Source organism: Lissotriton helveticus, chromosome 5_1 (genome assembly GCF_964261635.1).
Source record: "Lissotriton helveticus chromosome 5_1, aLisHel1.1, whole genome shotgun sequence".
NCBI classification, from domain to species: Eukaryota; Metazoa; Chordata; class Amphibia; order Caudata; family Salamandridae; genus Lissotriton; species Lissotriton helveticus.
This window is the reverse complement of record NC_136065.1, coordinates 1,851,113,467-1,851,139,846: the sequence shown is the minus strand read 5'-3', so window position 1 is coordinate 1,851,139,846 and position 26,380 is coordinate 1,851,113,467. Positions and strand designations below refer to the sequence as shown.

Genomic DNA, 26,380 nt, shown 5'->3' with positions numbered 1-26,380 from the left:
CGAAACAACGATCGCCCCAGGAGGTGGTTTTGGTCCGTGGCACAGACAGCAGATGTGCATTAGAAGATCGTAGTGATATGTTGGGGACATGAAAGGCTAGAGAGTTTAGGAGAAAGCGTGGTCCTTGCTTGCGGGAGGCTATATAGGCGATGCACAGTGCCTTAAACTTTATTCGGTTCTTCACCGCGAGCCAGTGGTAGCCTTTGATAACTTGAGAAATGGGTTTGAACTTCAGGGTTCCTGAGAGCATTCTGGCTGGGGCGTTCTGCACGGACTGCAGTTTTCGAATGACTTTTTGTTGGGCATTAATAAAGAGCCCATTGCAATAGTCCACAGAGGACATCACAAAAGCCGTGACCAGTGTTCTTCCTGAATTGGGGCGAGATAAGGAAGAATTTTTTTGATGATTTTGAGTTTATAAAAAGAGGCTGAGACGATAGTGTTCGCATGAGCAGCTAATGTCAATTTATCATCAAAAATAATTCCGAGGTTTCTGACCTTAATAACAGGGTTGGGCGGAAGACCAAGATCTGTGGGCCACCAAGAGTTTGACCAAGTCGGGTAGAGCTTGCCAAAAATCATCACCTCCGTTTTATCGGAGTTAAGTTTAAGGCAGTTATTGGCCATCCAGATACTGATGTCCAACATGCCGTGCTGGAAATTGGCTGCTATCCTCTCTCCATTGTTTTTGATCGCCAGTACCAGCTGGGTATCGTCCGCGTAAGATGTTAGGCTCTTTACTCCAGCTCTTGGGTAAGCTGCTGAAGGTTTAATCAATCAACAACTTACTGAATATTTGGAACTGAATAAGATCTTAGATCCTGTGGTAAATAAAATATTACCCTGGCTGAATTTCTAGGCATTAACAATTAGCATGCATCAAGTGAGAAGCAGAGTCCGTGGTATCTGAGTTAAAATGGGCTTTATTCCAATAACTCGAGTCAAAGGTAGAATATGTTCCATCACCACAGAGGTTCAGGAAGAGTCTTCTAATCATTTAATAACAAAACATCATATATATACTTTTTACTCCTTGTACATAGGGAGCTCGAGGCAGAGCAAGACAGAAAATGAGATAAGAACATGTGGGTGTACACTTGATGAGTCATAGGTGTGTGATAGGTAGGTGTCATAGGTGGGTGGGTACTTAGAGGAGGAGTTGGCATGACCAGCTCGAACTGTGCCCTAATTGTGCAATTTGAGCATGACGTGCAATTGACGTGTAACTGGGAGGAGAGCTGACTTTCAACCTAGTAGAGAGATCTCTTGTATCAAGGCGACTTGAGCACGTCTAGTACAACTGATATCTAGAGTCAGGGGATGTATTATCTGAAGAAAAGGTTGTACGTCACTAAAAGACAGAGAAGGCATATTTATTCGTTCATTGCATGAGGGCTGTGAGCTCTTCTATGGATGCAAGCACTGTGATTTACTTAAATGGAGACAGAATGGCTAGGCCTATCTCCCTCGGACGGGTTCTGTTTACTTTTCCTCACCGGACAGATATGTGACTCCGTACAGCAGACAGATAACTGTTATTCATAAATAATACTGTCTTGGCAGGCCTCTTGCTGGGCTTCTCTCGGCTGAGCTAGAAGTATGCGAGGTCAGAGGGACGTAACTGCAGCTTCAGTGTGTCAGGAGTCATGAACTGCAAATACATGGGCCTTATGCTACCTTAACGTTTGGGAGATTTTGATGACTGGCATTTCTAATGCAGGACATGATTGCAGGGGCCTAGTGATTCAGGCCACTACAGGGAATATGCATGGATGACATGCACACACATGTAACATAGGGTATATGTAGTGGACATTTTTGGTCAGGCAAAATATCATTTTCCTCATTCCCTCCTTGTCACCTACATAACCCTTCAGGATACATCTATATTCATGAGACCGTATAGTTGATCATACAGCATCATTTGTTCATCTTTAACTCTTTGTTTACGTGGATGGGGAATACAGGCAGTGGCACACAGGCCGCAAATCGCCGGGCCACACTGCAAACAGAGACAGCAACCAAATACCATAAGTAGGGCCATTCCTAGGAAGGACATAACTTTCCATCCCCATGCAGATATTACACACCAGAACCAACTGGACCAAGTCCATGTGCCTGGGTCTTGATGTATGACATTAGCAATTTTGTGGAGTCTTGTTATTGCTTCGTACACAGATGGTGCATTATCTGGGATGAAAATGCAACAACCAGATCGGATGACTCTACAGGCTCCGCCCCTATCCGCCAAGATGACGTCTAGAACGAGGCGGTTTTGAAGAACGACAAGTCTAATAGCAGACTGTTCCTGGGTCAAGTTCGCCAGGGCAGATGCAGTTATATTTACAACTGTTTCAAGAGTCCTTGTTAACCTGCGTATCAGTTTACTGTTTTGGACGGGACCTATGAAGAAAAAGAATCCTCTGTTGAAATCTGTATATTGCTCCCAAGCTGTTTCAGTCTGATCCATCCCTGCAGAATCTGTCTCTCTCTTTTGTCTAACATGTTCTAGTCGTGAATCTCTATGATAATTTGATGGGGCTAGAAAAACGGGTGGCAATAAGAATGCTATATAACAAGTCCCACCCCAGTCTAAGGGCAGATGTACATAGGCTGTCTGACCGCAAATGAAATAGGTATGGCGTGATGTTTTGAAAGAAGAAAGTCCTTCATCATTAAACTCTACTACAGTGTTACACTTGCTGTGTCCCATATGTACTGAGCCTTTCTTACTAACACATAAATCACCTTTTGCTGGCAGGACTGAAATAAACGGTGGACCTGTGTTTTGCTTGGGCTGAACGTTTAACATTATAAAATTAACAGATGCATTTCCCTGTTCGTACTCTTCATTCTCTAAATCGGTTCCCTTTCTTTGGGGGAATCCGTCTTTGTCTGGAAAGCATGCTTCATTCATTACTTTATTCAGGTTTCCGTATATCCAGCCACCTGGATAAGCTATGTACCTTCTATCTATTGAGGTCATTAGAGCAAACCATGCTCCACACGAACCATTGTGTGGGAACGGTAAAGGGTAGAAGGGCAGAACTCCCTTCGTTTCTTGATAAGGAGGCAGTTGGCCACATACCCAGCAATCGGTCGCATTGCTGGTCTGGTGAGAATGGTGTAACATTCGAATAAATGTATTGTTATGTAGTGCAAGTCGATATGACAATTCATGGGGAGGCAGTTCACTAAATGTATGCTCTATGGTACTGTTACTGGAAGAATGTATATGTGAGGAAATGGGAAAGAAAACATGTAGCAATAAACTAACACCAATTATAACAACGCACAGAATAAAAAGGATGATCAAAGTAACTATACATCTACTGCGTAATACCTTGCAGTGCTTTTCCTTCTTATCTCTCTTCTTGCTATTCTCATATGTGATCTTATACATGTCAGAATCGAGTCTAACCGATTCACCACCGGGTGGGCTTAAACAATTAAACTACGTCTGACTTGCTAGTTCTTAATCTAGACCTATACTCTTGCTGAGGGGTATTGTCTAGCAAAGGCCAGTGTTCTTTATTAAAAGTTCAAAAGTTCCAAAGTTCCAAAGTTCCAAATAGTGATGAAGGTGAGTTCGGCCTTTACGTCCTTCCACCAACTTCGGCGTCTTCCAACGTGGCTCAAGGGGACTTGAACGATCAAAAATCCGGACACAAGTATAGAATCCTCTGGTGCTATGGCATGTTCCTTGACCTGGGTGTTGTCAGGGAAGGCGGCAGCAACCTGTGAATGAAAAGAGAGTAGTGCAGAAATCAAGGAAGCCAGGTAATCTGTCAGCATGTTACTGTCAACATCAGTAATTGTCTTTGGCATAGGCGTACCTCACATATATAGTTCATAAGGAGATAGGCCTGTTCTGGAATGAGCTACCATACGCATGTAAAAGAGGGCAACCGGCAAGGCCACCATCCAATCCACGCCTTTGTCTGTACAGATCTCAGCAACTTTGTCTTAATTGTCTGATTTTGTCTTTCTACAAGGCCTGCTGCTTCTGGGTGTCTGACACAATGGAATTTCTATCCTAACAGATGTGACACTTGTTTCATTAATTCAGAGGAGAATGGCTGATCGTTATCTGAATAGATCACATGAGGTAGATCACATGAGGTGATTCATAGCTGGGGAAGTACTGCGCACTAATTGTCTGGCTGTTGTAACAGCAGTATAATCTGGAACTGGATATGCTTCTGTCCATCTAGACAGTGCACACACAACTACTAGGACATACTTGTTAAACCTCTACATCTGTCCATTTGGATACAATCCATCTGGAGAACTTCAAAAGGGTGGTCAGGAGGATGAAATCCGCCTTGTTCCACCGGAATGCCTTTACCTGGATTGAACTGGTAATAGATCATACATGTTCGCTGCTTGTTAAACCAAATGTTCTGTAAGCTGTCTAACATTGCCTTCTCTCCTAAGTGTGCGGGATTATGTGTTGTGTTTATGATTATTTGTACCATAGAATCTGAAAGAAACCATGTGCTTTTTCCCTCAGTCATCCAACCTTGGTTAGTCTGGACCCCTCCTTGTTCAGTCCATTTCTTTATCTCATCTGCAGTGGCATGTGTCTGTATGTCGAGTACATCTTGTGTAGGGTCCCTGACTGTCATACTTTATATCAGTAATGGTACCTCTGTCCTTGTCGTGTCTGTTGGTGTCTGGGCTGTCTGAGCTGTTCGGTCTGCCAGGTCATTACCCTGGGAAATGGTGTCTGTAACTTTGGTATGAGCTTTGCATTTCAGGATAGAAATGGCTCTAGGTAAATGTATGGCCTCTAACAGGGCCTGAATAAGCTGGCTGTGCTGAATCTTGGTCCCATGGGAGGTCTCAAGAAACCTCTCTCTTTCTCCTCAGAACCCCGAAATCATGAACAACGTCAAAAGCGTATTGTGAGTCAGTATAAATGTTTACTTTCAAGTGCTTTGCTCTTATGCAGGCTTGTGTCAGAGCAATGAGCTCTGCTGCTTGTGCAGACAGGGTGTCTATTTTCTGTGTCTCTATGACTTCTGTGGTCACGGCATACGCTGCTACTAAGTCTCCTGTACTTGTTCTCATGCATGATCCATCTACATAGAGCGTCAGGTCAGGGTCTGGGAGTACAATATCTGTCAGGTCTTGTTTTGGTCACTATATTCATAACGTCCACACAGTCATGTGGTGATGCATTTACTGTACTTGAGGGCAAAAGCGTTGCAGGATTCAGAATATTACAACGTCTGATCTCTATGTGTGGTTGAAATAATGTCAGTCCATATCCTGTCAGTCTCGCTACAGTCAAATGTAAAAATAAATAAAAATAAAAAAGCATAAAATGTTTACTGCAACATGGAGTCGCTTAAAACTGGCGCTTGACATAATGCTCTTTTTAATTCCTCAAATGCCAAGGTGTGTTCTTGTGTCCTAGGGAGGACAGTCAAAATGGCTGCCTTCTGTGTAGTTAACTGTATGAGCGGTTTGGCTAGATATGCATACTGGGGAATCCATTGCCTACAGTAAGAAGTGAGGCCAATAAAGGCACGTACTTCCTTTTGTGTCCTGGGCTGTGAAAGGTTAGTAATGAGCTGTATGATTCTTGTGTTAGCTGTCTACCGTGTTAGCTGTATACCTGGTGTACCCTCCTTGGAAAGCAAGTGTTGTACACCACTTGCTTTACACAGAAAGTACAAGACTGTCAGAGATGCAATGTCACAGTCTGGTTCTGATCTTGCTGTAATTAGAATGTCGTTTATGTACTGTATCAGTGCTGTGTTGGTAGGCATGTAAACACTGTCCAGCCGTTCCTTTAGTGTCTGACTGTAAATGCTAGGGCTCACTGTCATCAATCTAGCAAAAATAAATGACATAGAAATAAATAAATAAAGAAAAATGAATTTTCAATTCAAAAGCTCTGCAGTTTACAAAAGAAATAAAAAATCCTACTCTAGATCTTGGGAACAGTATGACCATACTACCTACAATATGTTCTCTAAATGTATTTGAATAAAACCAAAGTATTCTTGTCATAGACAGAAGGCTGGAGCCTCTGTGAGAAACAGTCCCTCCCTCTAGAATTATGTTCGCGCTCGGAGTTTTGAATCAATTCCAAGCCGGGCTACACTGAGATCTACAATTGAATGACTGCCAGATGCTGAACTCATTGCAAGAGCAAGACTCCTGCCAATTATTCTGTTTACACTACTGAGGGACAAATTTATACATTTGCAAGCGTGACTTATCTGAAGTCAATGAAGCTCTTAGTGTTGACCGTTTCAGAGGAGCAACTTGGCCCCCCTTTACATAAACATTGTCTCCGTGGCTCGTCAAGTATTTTTATTCTGTTCGCGAAGGAAGCCTGACTTAGCTGGAGAACAGCCAATAATCGTCCGCGGAAAGGAATTGGAGGATGGCCAATGTCAACAAGACAGGCACTCCAAGAGAGAAAAAGCCCTCCCTTTACATAAACATCATTTACTGGGAACCAGGCCATCTCGGACGGACTGTATCTCAAGGTCAAAATACACATTCCTTGTACGTCATAACATATCTCTTCCCAGGCCAGAACCATTAGTAAATTAATAAAGACATGTATTTTTCTGTAACTGAGTGACATGCTATCATTTTAAAATCATTCTGTACTGCTACTAAAAAGCTCCACTTTCTAAAAAACACTTTTGTCTAACTAATTCAGCTAGAAGGCAAGACATTTGAAACATGGGCATTTGTTTAGCATGCAAATTACCACACAAAAAGGGACAGTTTGCTTCTGCACACAACGCTAAGCACTTTGCAGTTGAGAGAAAAAAAAACAAATTATCATGGACTGTTGCGTTGGGACTGTTCTCTGCATATATCAATGGAGCCTTCTCCACTTAATGTTGATCTGAAACCATCTGTGTAAGTATTGTAGCCCTGAATCAGACATAATAAATCCTATTTTCCAAGTCTTGTTTAATGAACACTGCTTTTACCGTGCAATATATCACCATTCTATCAGCAGCCTGTCAAAGTAGATAGGTGAGCCTTGAAACTAAATGAATGCAAACTAAACTAATGTAGGGGACTCTTAGCAATGCACTAACATGGTAGTGTATTGTAGCTATCAAAAAGGGCCACGTTCATTAATTTACAAATAGCCATTTTTCCTAAGTAAGTGTGATAACTGTCACACGCTATTCTAAAGGGCAGCTTGCATTGGGAAAAATATTCTGTAGAAACAAAAAACACTGTTGCATTACACTAATTAAAAGCACATTCTAAGATGGGTCTGTTTCATATTTTCTTTCCAACCGTGAAAACATTGAAGCACTCTTTGTGCAAACCCTTATCTCAATTCGACTGGTCTATTTACAACTATACCGACCTCTGAGCCAAACACATTAAATCAAGCGTTCCAAGGCATTTACCATTCAATCTGCAAACTGAATACGCCCATTGGATAACATGGCAAATCGCACCTCCACACAAAACATGCTTTTTCCACCACTTCCACAGCTCAGATCCTTTTGCACCACAGTAGTCCAAGCTATTTCCTAATTCCTCACCAAAAAGCAACCAAATCCCTCCACTGGAACGGGTACGAATTTCCGCTCAAAAACACGCCCCCCGCAAACACCAAAAAACGCCAAAATCCCTCCACACCTTGTTGATCAGCATTTTATAACAAATACTGACCTTCTTAATACAAGAAATTAACTCTTTGGCAGCTGAAGCACAAACATTCCCCAATGACTGCAGTACATGGGAAAGTCATGAACTCATCTCTCCACGTTATCACATAACACATACGCACATCTTCAAAACATTTTCTCTAAGCACTGGAAAGAGATCCAGCTCTCTCCTGACTAACGTAACGGCTAGGGACCTGATGATAACATGCTCTGCACAAGCCATAACTACATGGTGCTATTCACAAGCCATATTTACAAGAAACTCAACAAGTCACAAAAATGACACGCTATTCACAAGGCATATTTACAAGGAGCTATACTTAGGAAAATTCAACATACTACTCACAAGTCTTACTCACAAGGCGCTATTCACAAATAAACCAACTAGTTACTCACAAGGCACTTGCGCAGTCCAGAAGGGACTTGTCTAGATACAGGGAAATGAACGCTTCAGATGCTGTCGGCTTTAATTCTACATACTCTAAAGGGTACAGGTGGTGGCGTTCTCTACCTACTGGGTCTTTCTGAGGTGGTCACTTTAGCTAGTTTTTCTGACAGAACGGGATAAATACCAGTTAACAACGGCATTTCTTGGCTTGTTTAGCTCTCTCTGCTTTATTGAATTCTTTCTCTGTTCTCCTATGTCACTCTTTGCGCCATAACTCAATGGCATCTTTCTGAGAGGGTCTTGACTTCTTTCTCCAAATGGCGTTTAGCCCATGCTTATTATACATAAAATGACCAGGTGTGTCTCTAGGCCGGATATTAACTGTCTATTCTAGTAAACCTCTTCTGGTCCCTATCTGACGTAATTTTGAAAACAGAAACCAATACAATGGAAACACAATACACAAAAATAGACTGTAACAATCAACAATCATTCACACTAAACAACATAACATTGAAACACTAAAACAGATACAACCTAAACTGATACAGAGAGTTAAACATGTACTTGAAAAACATTTTTGTGCACTGAAAATACAGTACAACCATACCGGTCCCAAAAATTGAGACACGTCTTTACCGGGCCCACGTTTTACTGTGGACATGTCTTGACCGTTCTCATCTAAAATGAGCCCGTCTTGAAACTAGATACATTCCCCATAGTGGTACTCACCGGGAAAGCAGAACTTGAAACTTGAAGGCCTCGGAAACTTGACTTGACTACGCTTGCGCCTTGGAACAGGTGGACCTCTGGAGACCTCGGACCTTGCTCTCTCACGGGCTGGGCCTCTGGTTGAGACGATCCGCGATTCTCACCGCCTCACATGGATGCCTGGTCGCAGTCCGTCCTCCTCCGTGGGCCTGAGGGAGTGGCAGGAAGTCCTGCTGGTGCGCTTTGAAGTCCGTCACGGCTGTAGAAGGGGGCAAAGACTAGACCGACAACTCCGGCGAGTGGGGAAAGGGATATGTCCCTGTAAGGGCGCCAAATTATGTGGTAAATAAAATATTACCCTGGCTGAATTTCTAGGCATTAACAATTAGCATGCATCAAGTGAGAAGCAGAGTCCGTGGTATCTGAGTTAAAATGGGCTTTATTCCAATAACTCGAGTCAAAGGGAGAATATGTTCCATCACCACAGAGGTTCAGGAAGAGTCTTCTAATCATTTAATAACAAAACATCATATATATACTTTTTACTCCTTGTACATAGGGAGCTCGAGGCAGAGCAAGACAGAAAATGAGATAAGAACATGTGGGTGTACACTTGATGAGTCATAGGTGTGTGATAGGTAGGTGTCATAGGTGGGTGGGTACTTAGAGGAGGAGTTGGCATGACCAGCTCGAACTGTGCCCTAATTGTGCAATTTGAGCATGACGTGCAATTGACGTGTAACTGGGAGGAGAGCTGACTTTCAACCTAGTAGAGAGATCTCTTGTGTCAAGGCGACTTGAGCACGTCTAGTACAACTGATATCTAGAGTCAGGGGATTTATTATCTGAAGAAAAGGTTGTTCGTCACTAAAAGACAGAGAGGGCATATTTATTCGTTCATTGCATGAGGGCTGTGAGCTCTTCTATGGATGCAAGCACTGTGATTTACTTAAATGGAGACAGAATGGCTAGGCCTATCTCCCTCGGACGGGTTCTGTTTACTTTTCCTCACCGGGCAGATATGTGACTCCGTACAGCAGACAGATAACTGTTATTCATAAATAATACTGTCTTGGCAGGCCTCTTGCTGGGCTTCTCTCGGCTGAGCTAGAAGTATGCGAGGTCAGAGGGACGTAACTGCAGCTTCAGTGTGTCAGGAGTCATGAACTGCAAATACATGGGCCTTATGCTACCTTAACGTTTGGGAGATTTTGATGACTGGCATTTCTAATGCAGGACATGATTGCAGGGGCCTAGTGATTCAGGCCACTACAGGGAATATGCATGGATGACATGCACACACATGTAACATAGGGTATATGTAGTGGACATTTTTGGTCAGGCAAAATATCATTTTCCTCAATCCATCACAAGCAGGCTTTAGAGCAGAGTATAGCACCAATATTAATACCTATGCTATGCTCGTGCTCCTAGACCTATCCGCACCATTTAACACTGTGTCCCATGTCAAGCTGCTTCAAAGACTTTGACAAATAGGGATCAATGGGTCTGTCCTGCCCTGGTTCCACGATTTCTAGAAAGATAGAATTCAGAGTGTCTCGCTGAGACATTTAGAAGCCAGGCCTAAACTGGTCAATAATGGTCTGAGACCTACACAGTGGTGGCTCCTCTATTAATGCGCAGGGGCGTTGCCCCCTATCTATGTTGCCCCCGAGCACCAGTTTTATATTTAAATATTGAGTTATTTTTTTCCGGCTGTGGCTCGGTTTCCACATGATGATGAGTAAGGAGGGCAGGGTGTGTGGGCGGGGCTTAAAAATGAGTGCCAGGACAGATTCAGGGCAGTTCAAGTAGGTTGACTTGACACTCACTTCAAAGTGCACATGTCAGGTTGGGCAGCTGCCTTTCAGCGACCAGCCCAACATGTGCACTACATGCGTCTCCCTATCTGCCCAATTAGTGCCAAATCAGCGCATTACAGTTGCAGCCTCTTGGTCTCCTAATGAGCGTTAGGTTCATCTGCCGGACCAATCCTGGCACTGCCCGCAAGCTGTAACATAACAGCAAGGGAGCAGTGTCTGGATTGCCTCAGGACACACCATTGGGCCTCTGCTCCAGTGGTCAGAACAGGGCCAATCACTGCACTACTTCTTATGAAGCCATGCAGTGATTGACCATTCCTGTCCTTTGCTCGCCTCTTGTGTGCAACATCTCTAACGGCTTTGTGCACAAACTTCTTGTGGAGAGCCAGTAGCACTGCCATTGCAGTCTGTAGAATCTGGTGAGCTCTCAGTGTAAAATTTGATTTTTTGGGTCCTCCACATGATGTGTAGTGCTGCTTTGCAGGGCTGGAAGTGCTCAGGTTGGGGTGTGGTGGACAGAGTCTGATGGACGGCTAGTTGGCCATAGGCGGGAACTGTACGGTGTGAAAGGAGGCTCTGAGCAGGGCCAAACTGTATCTAGCTGGCCTGGTGAGTTTCTCCAACTTAATTGATCTTTGTGAGGTAGTCTGTAGCAGAAAGTTGACCTCGTACTGGCTCCATTGTCCTGTGTCAAATATTTTGTCTGGCGATTAGAGCATGGAATTTGGGGGGGGATGGAAGGTGCATTACATGGGAACTAAACATCTCTAAACAGAAATGACTTAAAAAAAAGAAAAAATGAGTTGCAATTGTTCAACCGTTGTTTTTTATCTAATGTAGTGCAAACTTGCAACACAGAAAAAAAGTGCAATTTATGACAGTCGATATGTGGAAGTGTAGAGCCCCATAGGCAGCAGAAGCTGAAGAGCAGGCGTGTTGGACAGGCATTGGCTTATTTTAATTGGAGACTCTGACGCTTGTTTTCATGCCAGGCACCTTGAAGAATTCTCTCTAATGCGCTTATAATTCTAACTTGTTTTGCCCTATTACCAAAGTGCCCTAAACAGCATATTGGTGGACCGAGTGCAGTGTTCGCATCTCTGCGCCAGACCCAAGTAGCCTTCTTTGCCTCCACAATCCTTGTGTGCGGGGCGATTGCAAGGGGAGTTCTTCTATTAGAGGTTGTGTGCTTTCAAGCCAAGAGCATAGTGATGGTACAACTGCCATTTCCTGACGATCCTGCTCCCTACTGTAAATGATGGCGGTAAAATTCATCCTGAGGTGTGTGATAAAAATGTAACACACACCCCTGGCACAGTCAGTGCGAAGAGATGGGTGTGAATCACAAGCTTTCAGTGTGTTTAGAAGGCAGAAAATGAATATGAAGAGGTCAATTCTAAGGTATGTGCTTTGTCAACACAATGCACATTTAACCGTTTATTTGATTACGTGCATCTTTCTTGCTCATAACTCATTATCTGATACCGAAATGCATTAATCGGACTCAAAATGCATCTTTATTTGCGACATGATGCAGAATAGATAACATTACCAGGGTAAAACATGATCTATAGTTTGCAAACTGATAGGCCGTGTGACGTTACATAATTACATTCCTTAATTGCCTGTAACATATATAACTCTTGAGATGTCACCAGTGATGTCAAGCCATGCTGCTGACCATGTTATGAGTGATGGAATATGTAAACTCATAAGCAGTGCATTGCCGGGGCGTAATTTATAGTTAGTTCAGGTAACTACAACTGCTGAATTTCTATGGTTTTATGCTTCTAAATTCTGAGCCTGACTATAAGGTCCCTGTAACCTTTTTTTTTTTTGTGATGTTGTGTAGTTCCTATAGTACCCATGCAGGACCTTCATGTTTGGATAACATAAACTGTGGGATTGGTGGCAGACTGGTTCCATACACCCCCACCGAGAAATGTTAGCTGTTTGCATATATGTTAGCACACAGTGCCACTAGTGTCTCTTCTTATTGGGGAGTGATTAGTTTCTTGCAGCCTTAGAACATGACAACCCTGATCCCTCAAGATCGTGGAAACAATGTACAATTTTCACTCTGTCACTCGTGCACATTTAGTTTATCTCAGAGATACACAGAATAAACAGTCTGGGTGTTTCAATAAAGGTTTATTGAACAGTTGTTATTCTCGTGTAGAATATATGAGATGTAACAACCATTAGACTATAGCAGAGATATATGATTAGCAGTACTATGAATATAACAGGATAGTACAGTTCTACCATCTTGCAATTAGCATGAATAAATACATGAATATAAAATGCATGATAAAAGTGTGCGTACTCCTACCATGCCTATCTAGTTGTACCTAAGTGTACCTAGCATGTGAGAAGGTGTTAAAGCCAAGAATCCCTCCAGGATTTAGTCGAACCTCATTACCTGAAGTGTGAGAATGTCAGAGCCCTTCTTGGTCTCAAGTTGGACACCCAGCAAGGGATGTTCATACCACTGTCAGCTGGAGCGTCTGCATGCAGGAGCCTTAGCATCTCTGGTCAGGGTGTCTCGGTTCCCTCTAACTACTGCTAGCAAGAGGTGCTGTATTTATACAGAAAAGTTTATAGAGTCTCTTTGTCCCTTGTTCTTGTGTTAGCCAATGTTGGGTATGAGGATGACATGTGTGATGAAACTTGTGCGTAGATATTAGGAAGGTGGTGTATAGCCCCTGCCTGGTTTGCAAGTAGACTTATGAATATTCATTCATACTTTGTTATCTAAAGATGAAGTCATAGAACACTATTGTTCAGGGAAACCCTCCATCTGCACTCAGACCTTGAACTAGGTAAAAGATTCAGTCCATAAAAGGCTTTCAATCCTTAAAAGGCTTGTTACTGTTTAATGTAGGGGAGGTGATGTAGGTGAAAGGGTATGATGTTACCTGGGCCTATATTAGGTTACCTAAATGAAACATAACACCCACTCCTCTTCTGAATAGTCAATAATAAGAATATGCAAGTTAACCACTCATTTTACTAGGTGTCAGCGCAAAATTTACAATGAGCCATTAAAATATTTAAAAAAAACTTTAAAATAGTTGAAAAAACAGTTGAAAAAGAGAAAAAGGGAGATAAAAACAAATGTCTGCAAATTTTAGTGTGTTTGAATTTTCCCTTAAGTCACAGTCCTAATTGAGTTTGTTTATATAAGTTGAACCTCTACTAGCGAAAAAAAAGCCATGCTTTTCAGTGAAAAAGTGTTCCAAATTTAGTTAAGTTTTGAAGAAAGGAGAATCCGAATTCTTTCCCAGCACATGATGAGCCAATTATAGATTAAGGGCCAGATTTAGGTAGATTAATACCGGTCGGTAACGGCCGAAAGTCAGTGATTTTCCTGTTACCGACCGGCATTTAGCCCTTTCCAATGTAGGAAGCTCTAAGGATTCGGTAATTTACCGATTCGTTATTTTAAGGAATCTGTAAAATACCGATTCCTTATTTTAACCACTTGGATGCTAAGGCATGTTCCATGATTTACACTAAATTTCCATTGAAATCAATGGAAACTCCATGACGAGCTGGGCTCGTCATGAGCGTCCAAGGGGTTAAGGATTCAGTAAATTATCGAATCATTAAAACCTATGTAGTAAGCACTCAAGTGAGTGCATTTTTGCTTTTAGGATTCGTTATTTACCACCAACTACAAGTTAGTGGTAAATACCGAATACCTTTAAAAAAGGAATTTTTTGCTTTTTTAAAAGTGCCATGTGGCAGACATACATGCCCTTAGGGCATGTTTGTGCGTCACATGTGCACAAGTGCATGATTCAGGGGTGCAACAGAGTGTCGATGTGACTCCCTGCCACCCTTGAATATGCTCCCGCTATTACCAATTCGGTATTTACCGAATCGGTAATAATGAATGGCTTCCCATTCATTCCTATGGGCCTGCTGGCCCATAGGAATGAATGGGAAGGTATTCCTGATTACCGATTCGGTAATAAGGAATATTACCGAATCAGTAAATTTTACCGATTTATTACCTACATCACATTTACCGATTCTTAAATACCGAATCAGTAAAATTCGGTATTTAAGAATTGGTAAATTGTGATTACCTACATCTAGCCCTAAATGTCTTAGCTGAGAGAAGCTAAAAAACGGTGTTGGATCTAGCCCTGATCTTTTGACTGGGTGAGAGTATTCTGCTTAATTCAGAGACTCTGTCCCTCACCACCCCTTGTTGTAAATATTTTTGTCCACCCTAAGCGTGGAAGGGTATACTCAGACATGAGTCCCTTGCTCATTGCACCATCAGGATTCAAGCAAGCCGGGCCGAAGACGGCTGTAATGCCAGAAACCGGTCCCCGGAAGCTTGTTTCCTTCCCAGTGTAAGAATTGGCTTTTGTAGTTTGGTTTGCCCTGTTCCCATCATGCACTGGGACAGGAACAGACTAATTTGCATACAGCCAGGTTCTGAAACTGGGATGGTGCAATGAGCTAAAAAACGGTGTTGGATCTAGCCCTGATCTTTTGACTGGGTGAGAGTATTCTGCTTAATTCAGAGACTCTGTCCCTCACCACCCCTTGTTGTAAATATTTTAGCTGAGAGAAGCAACACCATCGCTGCTTGCTGCTTCAGGGGACGGTCCTTGTAACACCTCGCAAAGTACCTCAATGGAGCACAGATGATATTCAGTGCTGCCAACAATTGGTGTAGAGGCAGCTGGTGCTGTAGTCGATACCTGGGTGCTAGTGGTGCTAACAGTGGAGCTAAAGCTTACTCCAGTTGTAAAAGGCACCTGCAGGTTCTGAAGGAACGCGGTCGTCAGTATAGAAATATGCTTGGGACATTGCCGAGCACGAGACCTCAAGGGTTCCAGCCTGGAATTCAATTCCGCAGGCGTGTCCGTGGCAAGTGTCAGACAGAGGTCCAACACGCATTTGTCACCGCAGAACAGGCATCGAAGAATAGGTAAGATGCGGTCCATCCAGACTGGTCTAAACGATAGGAACCAAGAGGCACTTAGTTCCCGTAGGCGAGGGTGCCCAGATGTTATACCATGCGGTCACGGTATGTCCCCTCCAGGAGTGCTTTTGCCATCTTGTTGGTGATTGGGCCGTCCATTGCGTATCAGGTAAACGACAATCAGGACTCCAGCTATTGAGAGCAGGATCAGAGGTAAACCTCCAAAAATGCTTCCAAATACGGAGAGGATAAAGTTTGGAATAACTCCGAGGATTGTCTGAACGGTGCTAAGAAATCCTGCCACTATGGTCTTAAGTAGGTGTACAATACCACTCGTATCGGACATATTAAAGATACGACCCACCATTTCTGCTAAATGAATGGGGCAGTTTGTACGTATAAGTGCCTGTATCTCAGTCAAAGTTCTTGTGATTTGAAGTTCAAAGGTTGCTCGAGCGGAGGTTAAGGGCACAGTTTGCTATAAAAGCATGGCTTTCAGTCTGCTATCAACTTGTATAAAAGAAGCATTCAACGAAGGTCATAAAAGCGCCTCCCTGGCTGTGTTTGTTGGGGAAAACAATACTTGCATACAGCAAGTAACCCTGGAGTTCAGAGTGACTAGATAGGAAATGCCCGGAGGCTTACCATAGAAACCTTGATCATTCAGCATCAAGTAACTCCCATTCGAGTGCAGCTCGAACACCAGTTTAATAACAGCAACTGGAGCCCCTTTCATGTGGCAGGACAAGTTTGCTTCAGGCCCATTACAAGCCCCGTTCAACTTAATGTCCTGGCACATTAGAGAACCGCTCAAAGCATTTTTGCAGTTTGTACCACTTAGAAACACTTTTCGATTCCCACTCCGGCATCGAAATCTTCATGGTAAATCCCAGGATTCCTTAATGTAATCATTACCCTCATATCAGTGGGAGACAATATTGGTGTTTGTATTTTCTACATCTTACCACCATGCATATGTGTGATATTACTTTGTCCTGAAGTTAAGCAGATTTTGCACATCTGACACCAATTTTGCAAATGATTTTCACATTAGATATCTTGGAAAGAAGAGTATTTGTGCTGTATTTTCTCACTGGTAAAAGGTGGTTAGTGAGAGCCTTACTTTATTTGTGAATCGCCTCTGCTGTTTACTATCAGCGACGGCCGGCACAGGTAAACGCGGTGAGGCGGGGTGGGAGGTGGGATGCCGTCAGATGACAGAATAGGTATAATTAACTAAATGAATAATACCAATTCCATCATCTGCCGCCCTCATCCCCGCAGCACCCTGGCCCACCCGACTGCCTCACCTTGCTTACCTGTGCCCTCCACCGCTGTTTACTATACCCAATGCATAAAGTATTTTACCCAGCTTGTTCAGCGTTCCTCATGTTTTTTAAACCAATGATGTCCTAAGTTTCACCACACTGGATCAATGCTAGATTGGCCAGAACAATGTCACATTGGCAGGATAATTACTGACTATGTAAATAAGCTCCATTTATACTTATTAAATGTAAATGGTATTATGTAGATGCCCTAGAATTCTGGCATGGATACTTCCTGCCTGATCATATGTTGGAAAACACTGATTTAATCCTACACTTTTGAAATCAATCTCAAGTACATCTCTTCTTATTCACAAAAAATAATTCACACCCTAGGTTCCCAGAAGCTGAGAAATGATCTCAATTTTTTCCCCTGAGGTCCTAAATCCTCACTCCTCACCATATCCCAATGTAAAGCCGAGGCTTCCTTCACACTACTGTAATTTCCTTGTCTAATAGTATAACACTTTGTTATCTGTTGTGAACTTTAAAGTGTTACATCTTAATCTACAATATAATGTGCTCTACTGTCTTGTGACCAGCTGACTCTTGGTCCTTCTAGCAAATTTTAAATGAATGATTTGACTAAATAAGAACAACACAATATTTACGCTGACTTTTGAAGGCATCCAAGCCAGCACAATAGTGTGTTCCTCAGTGCAAATCCCTCAGTGAAAGGAGTACAACCAAACATGGTTTCCGTGCTCATCGTGCCACAGGACTCAAGGTTTCATATGTCCACTTTGGCACTTGACTGGTATCAGGTGAGTTTTAAACTTATGTGATAACATGTTTGGTGGTTTTGGGTGGTTCTTATCTGTTCTTTGGGCAATCTATGACTGTTGCTATTCTTTAGTTCAGTGTGACACAAACGAGTGCCTGTACAATTGTAGAAAGAAGATTATTGGTGAAACATTTTTATTGAATCGCAGCTGTAGATAAAATGTTGCTCATCACACAGTGCTGTTGGGTAGAGAGTAGGTGTAGTTTGGAATCCCAAAGGATTTTTGTTTGCTGCGAGCATGGAGAGCTGATATTGAATAGAAGAAGGTAAAGGCCAGGAGTGAACGTTTTAAGAGGTGTAGACTGATATCATTCTAAGGTCAATTAAAACAATATCATTGATTTGGGTAAAAAGGACACCTGATTTATTAGCACCAAGAAACATTTTAGTGTGCGATAAGTGCACAATATATGTGTTAAAAATATCCCTTTAGAAATCCAGATCTTATAATAATATTAGTGTTGTAATAGGGATCACATCAGAAAAGATAACATTAGTGGTCACCCTATGCAAGTTCATTTGCAGTAAGCAAGGTTTCTATTTGCAGGCATGGTTTCCATCAGTAATGTAAAAAAGCCTTTGCATATTGGAAATGCCTTTCCTGAGTAATACTTAACAGCCATAGCTGCTATGCCCCTTGCACCTATGTCACATTTAAATATATTTTTGGAAATTGAACCATATTTCACCAAACATTAGTTTATAAGTGTTGAATATACACACATTCTAATCTCAAATACATTCTTTTTAATGTTTGCATCCATTAATTCAGCTGAGCAAAAGCTTCTAATGTATAAGGATGGAATGCACACAAGAGAGCGACCTACAGGTAAACAGAGAGCTACCAGTAGCTCATGAGCAACACATTGGAGAAGCCTGGTGAAGAGGTTTATACCAATCTTTGGTTGTAATTACATCATTATACATAGTCGTTTACTGGCCTCACAACGTCATATAATTTTATGATTGTCCATAACTCAGTCTATTAAGCTAGCATTTACTTGGTGTGACTGTTGAGCCTAAAGCGTTACATTGGTTTGTTCCATATTGATTTATTTGATAGAATACTGTTTTTCTCCATAAATTAGGTTGTCATTTAGTAGTATACTCTTTTGCTCAATATATATAATGAACAGTGAGTTTGATAATGTGGTGTCTAAATAATATTTGATTGTATTACTTAATCTGTAAATAGAATCATTCAAACTTGGAGTCATGTGTTTATCACAAATACTGTGATTATTGAATTCGGCGTAATATTACCACACTTTATTCATGTTTAAGTGTAGAGTGAAAGTGTTTTGCAAAAAGAAGAAACTGAGCTATGAAGAATATCAAACTGAGAATCTGGATTGTTAATGGAGATATCATTGATTAAAAAGTTTAACCACTTTGAACTGAAAGAGAAACAATAGGTAAATTAAAGTTTAAACAGAAAAAGACTATTACTACTCTCTTAACTACAAGCTGCACATTAAAGAAACCTGGATGGACTCATTCTCTTTTCATCCAAGACATCCATTACACCAGCAAATCTGTAAAGCAGAAAAAAGAAAAAAGTCACAATATGGACCCAGAGGAAGATCTTATGGCACACATTTCTAGCACTAACAAATTTAAAGTTTCAGTATGGAACAAGACGTCATTATATGCACCCCAAAATGCTGGGTTTTCTTCTACCCTCATTGGAATGTTTGTTGTTAGATTAAACATCTTTATTTCTTTTTCCACAGGAAAAAAAGCCTGACAAAATTCCAAGTATCGCTAGCAGCGGATACAAGGAATTCAAGTCCAAGAGTCGATCAAAAATACAGACAAGGAATAAGAGCATTGAGGTTCTTGTCAAGGAGGTAAATTGTCACATTACTACTGCTATGCTCTGTAGACATATGTTTACTAAAATAACTATGGTAATTAGGACTAATGTGTTATACATATTAGCAACAATGGTTGTAGTAGCATTAGTAATCTGCATAAGAAGAAGATAAATAAGAGAAGTAATGCTGCTACTTTATTACAATTGTATTATTCTTTTTTTTCTCCTTTTGACATTGACAAGTACAAAAGAAAAAGGTTATAGCTTACCTTAAAAGTGTTGAATTCATTATCATTTAGCCAATTGAAAATTATGGATCCTGTTGTATAATGGAAAGAAATATACACGAGAAATAATACAATGTAACATTTGCCCTGGGTCTTATGTGTGGATAAAAGCCTAGCTAGGGTACATTCATGTATCTGAGGAGCTTCATAAACAGAAGTTGGACATTGATTGCTGTAAACATACCATGTTAGAATCTTTAACACATTTTTACATTGGCATTTACCATGATAGTTCACAAGACATATTAGTACCCAAATGGTCAGCCAGGTGTGTCCTCCACAGTTTCCCCATCGTAGACCCTATAAGAATTTAGTTTTTAGTGCCCAGGTGAAAAACATGTTGAAAGCTGTGTGGCAATATTTTTCTTTCTAGATCACCAAAGTGATGAGGAGCCCCTTTTGATAACAGTGCAAAAATGAATACATCTTTCTGCAGTGCCACAAGCCAGTTCTGAGAGGCAATAAAATGTTACTTAGAATAATGTTTAAAAAGTTAATCGAATGGACAAGATTTTCCATATGTGCACTCCTGCAGACTGCAATTGTTAAAGCACATATACTAAGTTAATAAGAAGGTTGGCGCTGGGCGTACTAAATTATGCTAGGTACTGTTTAAGGGTTTCTTTGGTATTTGTTGGTAGGTAGGTGCTCTTAATTGAGATAGAAGTGTGCACCCACCTAGTTTTAAAACAGTTCTGGCTAAGATTGCAGTTAGTTTATTGCTAGCTTGATCACTACTAGAAAATAACCTAGGTATCTGTAACTAGAATTTTTTTGAAAATGACGGTTCTTGACTCTTCAAACAAACATGCAGTGTACTAATGTAATATTTGGTTGACTTGATCACTTCATGTCTATCATTTGATGAACCTATAGACAACGTTCTGGCAGATTTAAAATAACTGCATTGTGATTTGTGAAATCTAGGCATCTTGGTATTCTGTGTACTGCAAATCATAAATGTAGATCCATTGTAATTTTCAAATACTTTTCAGTGCTGCATGGTGCAACATCAGATGTTTTGGTATAATAGCCACTCCCTTAGTAAATTATTCTCTTAGTGTATTGGGTAATTGACACAAGTGTGATGATGGTAACTTGAATGGAGATGTTAAATTCTCTCCCAAAATCAAGAAAGCTTTAATTGTGTTAAGAAAAAGTGATTTTATTCCCATTTGTGTAGCGTTGTAGGAGGATGCTCCCCTAGCAATCACTGTAGGGAGAGAGATTGGATACATCACCTATTATTAATAGACATATGGCTATGTAGGGTTTGCGCAGCTAACCTGGCTCAAATATTTGCTCAACTACGTAGTTTTCAATTACATAGTCTTCTGCACTTCTGATCATTAAACTCATTGTAAGAAATAGGGTTAGTTAGAGGGGGAGGGGTGGCAGTAAGTACCCTCCTCAAGTAATAATCACACTCCTTGTCAGGTGAACCACTAAAATCACTGAATAAACCTGAGCTAAACCCACTGGTCAGTGCTTAAAGTGAGCCAGCCAGTGGTTGTCGTGGGGTTTAACTGCAGTCATTTTGGGGACCAGCACCTATTTTTCTTCATCAGACTTTCACCCTGAGCATGAAAGAAGAAAACACCTATGGGTGGAAGAAGGAGAAGAGAACAATGGAAAATATTTAATAGAGGGTCACAGCAGGAACTTGCAAGAGGGGAATAAGGGGACACGGAGTGTCTGGTGGTGGGTTAAAAAGGCGTGAAGTGGAATAAAACCTTTGTAGCCTTATACTGACATCTGGTAGTAACGGGTGGGGGCTTCTTGGCAAATCTTTGGGCCCAGCACACAGGCCTAACTCATGCAATATATAAAGTATTTATGCAGTAATAAGACAGTAATCAAGTTAAAATGCAAAATAGTAAAAGTCCCAAAATGAAACAGAAGAATAGACTAAAGTGTAATAGTCAAAATTACACTAAAATGACAAATCTCCAATAAGGAGATCCAGAGATATACATTTTTAAAATGTTAAGTAGAGGTAGCTCCAACAAGCATAAAGTGGCCATGATAGTCAGTGGGCACAGTGTAACAGGACGTAGGCACAATTTGCTGCTGACCGTGATTGAGTGCAGGTTGATAAACTAGCCAGGTTAATTTTGATCAAAGATTTAGCATTCTGACTTTAGCCTTATAAGTCTAAATCCACCATAAAAGTACATTACTAAAGCCCCTCTGGACCAGAGGGATGGCATTATAGACTCACAGGGTGGCAGACAGAGGACAAGTACCAGGGTCCAGTTCAGGTCCAGTGGCCACTGACCAGCTGGAGATTTGCAGAAAAAGGCCCCTTTGTAGTTTGTTGTGTCCCTATAGTTTTAACAAGAGGTCAGCCTTATGACCCTTGGAGCCTACTTCTTTGTCCTGGTAATAAAAGGGGAGAGAGCAGGACCATTTCTCCCGTGCTCTTATAAGGTTGTAGAAACCAGGTTCAGTCTGCTTCTCACCTTACTCATGGCCGGGAGTGTTATGAAGTGAGTGCCTGGTGGTGCCATATCTATGCCTGTCACCAGCTAGTGGATGGGAATGACCTCTGGGGATATCCTCACCAATGGAGCAGAGGTTCCTGAGGCTGACCCTACCCACTTTGGTCATTTTCAAGATGGCTAAAGTCTTCAGCCACATTAAACTTGGGCCTTGAGGGCTGGGCATGTGTGTGTGGGGAGTGTTCTATAGTGGTCACTCTGTCCTCCCACAACTAACTCCAAAATCCAGTTTTATGTAGTCCCTATACCCACAAAAACCTCAGAGACAGTTGTCTAGTAGAACAAAGATGAGTTTTCTAAAATCAGACAGTGGATACACAAATTGTTTTGGGATTTTGTTTCCCTCCTTTTACGTGTGCCCCAAATGTTTTATGTAAACTTAGTAGACCTCTCAAACATATAGTGACATTTAAATGTAAAAACGAGCCCCACTGTGATTGGGGCCTGACTGACTGGTGAGACAACAGAGGACCCTGCTAGGTATCAGCTAATATTTGCTTGTGTCGGAGTGACCTCTTTGAAGTGCAACCCTGCTGTCAAATGAATGGTAAAAAGAAAAGATGATGGACGGAAAGCTGAATTAATCAAACATTCACCCCTAATCACAGATCTGAGTTAAATCCATCTTTTTTGTACGCCAGCCATTCCAGTTTAGCCCAGCCATATACAGTCTCGACTCATTTCCCCATGGAAACAGTCTAGCCTGAACTGCCAGGGCCAGGTCCTCCGTGGACCAGAAGCAAGCATTCTGAGAGCAGTCTCAGGATAACACCCCTCGTCAGCCAGGCTAGCTTGAATCTGGTGACTCAGCGAGCACGGGACCCACATCTGGGCATACCCTTCCCACTTAGGGCGACAAATGCAAAAAAGAAGAGATGATGGACGGAATGCTGAATTAATCAAAACATTCACCCCAGTCACAGATCTGGGTTAAATCCATAATTTTTTTGCATGCCACACCATTCCAGTTTAGACCCAGCCATATGCAAATCAGTCTTGACCCTGTTCCCCATGAGAACAGTCCAACCCGAACTGCCAGGCCAGGTCCTCCCTGGACCAGAAACAAGCATCCTGGACTGTTCTCATGAGGAACAGGGTGAATACTCATTTGCATATGGCTAAGTCTGACCTGGGGTGGCAAAGTGAGCTAGAATAATGATGATGGATTCAACTCAGATGAACTGGGGGTGAGTGTCTGAAAAGTTTCAATGCTCTGTCCATCCTCTCCTTGTGTGTGCTTTGTTCACCCTAAGTTAGCAGGGTATGTCCAGTTGTGGGTCCCTTGCTCACTATGCCACTGGAATCAAGCTAGCCTGGCTGATGAGGAGCGTTACCCCTAAACCGGTCCCAGGATGCTTGTTTCAGGTCTAGGGAAGACCTGGCTTGGCAATTTGGGCTGCACTGTTCCCATGAGGAACACGGTCAAAACTGATTTGATTATGGCTAAGTCTGAACTGGGGTGGCGAATTGAGCTAAAGAATGATGATGGATTCAACCCACATCTGTGACTGGGGGTGAGTGTCTGAAAAGTTTCAATGCTCTGTATATCATTTTCTTGTGTGTGAATCATATGAATGGTCCCAGGAGACCTGTCAAGCACATATGAAATTCAAGGGGGAGTTGACACTTTAATGTCAAAAAGGATCCTTCCAGCTTCCCTTAGATATTCTGTCAGGTTTAGAGGACTGCACATTCAGGTTAGCCTATTGTTTTGTCCCATGGGAGTAAGTTCACACCTCATTTATGCTCTAAATGCTGATTAAGGGCTGACCAAAGTGAGATGGCAAAGAAGCAGATTTAGCTTCCAGGGGATTTAGGCGGGGCCAAAGTAACTTTCTAAAATGTGCCTTTCCATAATTTTTCCAACAAATATGAATTAGAATTTTAACAACTATAAAAAGTAGTTGTTTCATTTTTTTTCTAGCTAGTCCAATTGCTGAGATACTGGGTTATTATTTAATATTGCATCTCAATATTTTCCTTTTAAACAGGCTAACCTACTACAGTGAAAATAGCTTTGAGGACATTTTTTAACTGTAAGGACATGTTTAACATTAAACTTGTATATGTCCTACTTTTAAATACCATGCACCACTGTCTTTAGGGGCAATAAGGCCTACTTAAGGGTGATTTATAAATATTTCAAAAGAAGGTTTGAGCCGGTCAAAAGGAGTTATATTGATAGCTTGAATTTGCAGTTAAACTCTATATAGCCAGCACATTACAGCCTAAAATCGCAGCCCCACCGCTGTGGGATCAGCGATCCCCGATGGTTGTAGTGGTCCAGTGGCGGTCCCACCGTCATAGTTGTAATACAATGGATGGACGGCCAGTCTGGTGGTCCGGGGATGCACACGTCCAACCTAGTGATTAACATTTCTAAACATGATCTCACAGTGCAACAGATTAAGGTTCTTAACAAAGGATTGAACTTCGTGCCCACCTACCAAACTAATTTACTGGAGATTGAAATTGATTTTTTCAAATTCATGAGAATTTTGCGTTTAAGGTATTTTTTTTCCAACATTCCACAGCAAGAAATTGTTTCAGATCCTCCAGAGTTCTTGGAGTTTAAACCAAAGTCAACTTTTCAATCACCGACATCACATAAGATTTTGGATGCCTTTGAGAATCTTGTACTAAAGGATTTGCAAAATATCAAAACTCAAAAAAAACGTCATCATAACTTATCGAAATATGAGAGAGACACATTGAAAGAACTTTCACAAAATCCCAAGATACTTATCCAACAAGCAGACAAAGGTGGCGCCATAGTGGTGATGGACCGGTCATTTTATGAAACCAAAGTCATAGAGCACATATCTGATGTCCACACCTATTTGAGACTCGATAAAGATCCAATCAAGGAACTGCAAGAAACCCTTGAAAAAATCTTGGACACAGCTGAGGCAATGAAATGGATCAACATTAAAACCAGACAGTTTCTAACAGTATCCTATCCAAAACAACCGGGTCTTTACATGCTACCTAAGGTCCATAAAAATCTTCTCAATCCACCAGTCCGTCCTATTGTAACTGGGTGCGGCACCATCTTCAAACCTCTGGGGCAGTTTATTGATCGCTTTTTGCAGCCTTTTGTCCAGGAGTGGTACTCATACACTAAAGACACAACGCATTTCTTACAAAAGTTATCCAAGGTGGTCATCAAACCAGGAATGTGTTTATGTACTTTAGATGTTAAAGCCCTCTACACCTCGATTCCACACACCGAGGGAATTGAGGCAGTTGAATGGGCGTTGTTGAAGCAAGAGAACCTTCCAGTGAGTAAAGTTTTTCTATTGGAACTCCTCCACTTCAGTCTTCATCACAGCTACTTTCAATGGAACAATACATTCTATTTGCAGAACAAAGGTACTTCCATGGGTTTTTCGGGGGCACCGGCCTACGCAAATACGTACATGGCAAGATTTGAGGACCAATTTTTAGTGACTGACAGAGACTGGACTGACAACACAGTCCTGTACTGTCGTTACATAGACGACATATTCTTGATTTGGCAGAACTCTACAGCTTTGCTGGAACAGAAAATCATAGAGTTGAATTCTTATGACGAGAATATCCAATTTACCCACCATATTGACAAAGAGGTCATTCCATATTTGGATGTATTAGTGAAATTGTGTGATGACAAACTGGAAACTGAAGTATACCATAAGGCAACAGATAAAAACACCGCTCTAGCATACAACAGCTTCCACTCTAAAAATCTGATTGACAATTTGCCATTTTCACTAATGTTAAGAGCCAAAAGAATTTGTTCTCAAGAGGAGTCTCTGCAGATGAATTTAAATTCCATTCACGACAAATACATGTCCAAAAAGTACCCGATCACTGTACTACAGACAGCTAAGGACAAGGTTGACAAACTATCAAGAGAGCAACTTTTGCTTAAAAAAACCAAAGATCAACCACACCGCCAGGTTTTTGTTTCCAAGTTTTCTACTAGCTCGCAAGAAATTAAAAAGAGCATCAATTCTCATTGGGAACTGCTAAGCAATGAAACGGATTTCAAAGGGTTGTTCTCAGACAGACCCATCTTTGCTTACAAAAGGTCTCGTAATATCAGAGAATTATTGAAGACTAGAACTGTGAACAATGCAGAAAACTTGAAA

At 41.6% G+C, this 26,380-nt stretch overlaps 1 protein-coding gene across 2 annotated transcripts in view; it reads left to right on the top strand.

The window, feature by feature from the left end:
* The window catches only part of LOC144753845 (uncharacterized), a 353,072-nt gene that overhangs the window by 308,524 nt on the left and 18,168 nt on the right, over positions 1–26,380 (top strand). For both annotated transcript variants that reach the window (XM_078641400.1, XM_078641399.1), the window contains exon 3: positions 19,377–19,493. In XM_078641400.1, the coding sequence (XP_078497526.1) occupies positions 19,377–19,493 (117 nt within the window). The remainder of the gene's footprint in view (positions 1–19,376; positions 19,494–26,380) is intronic.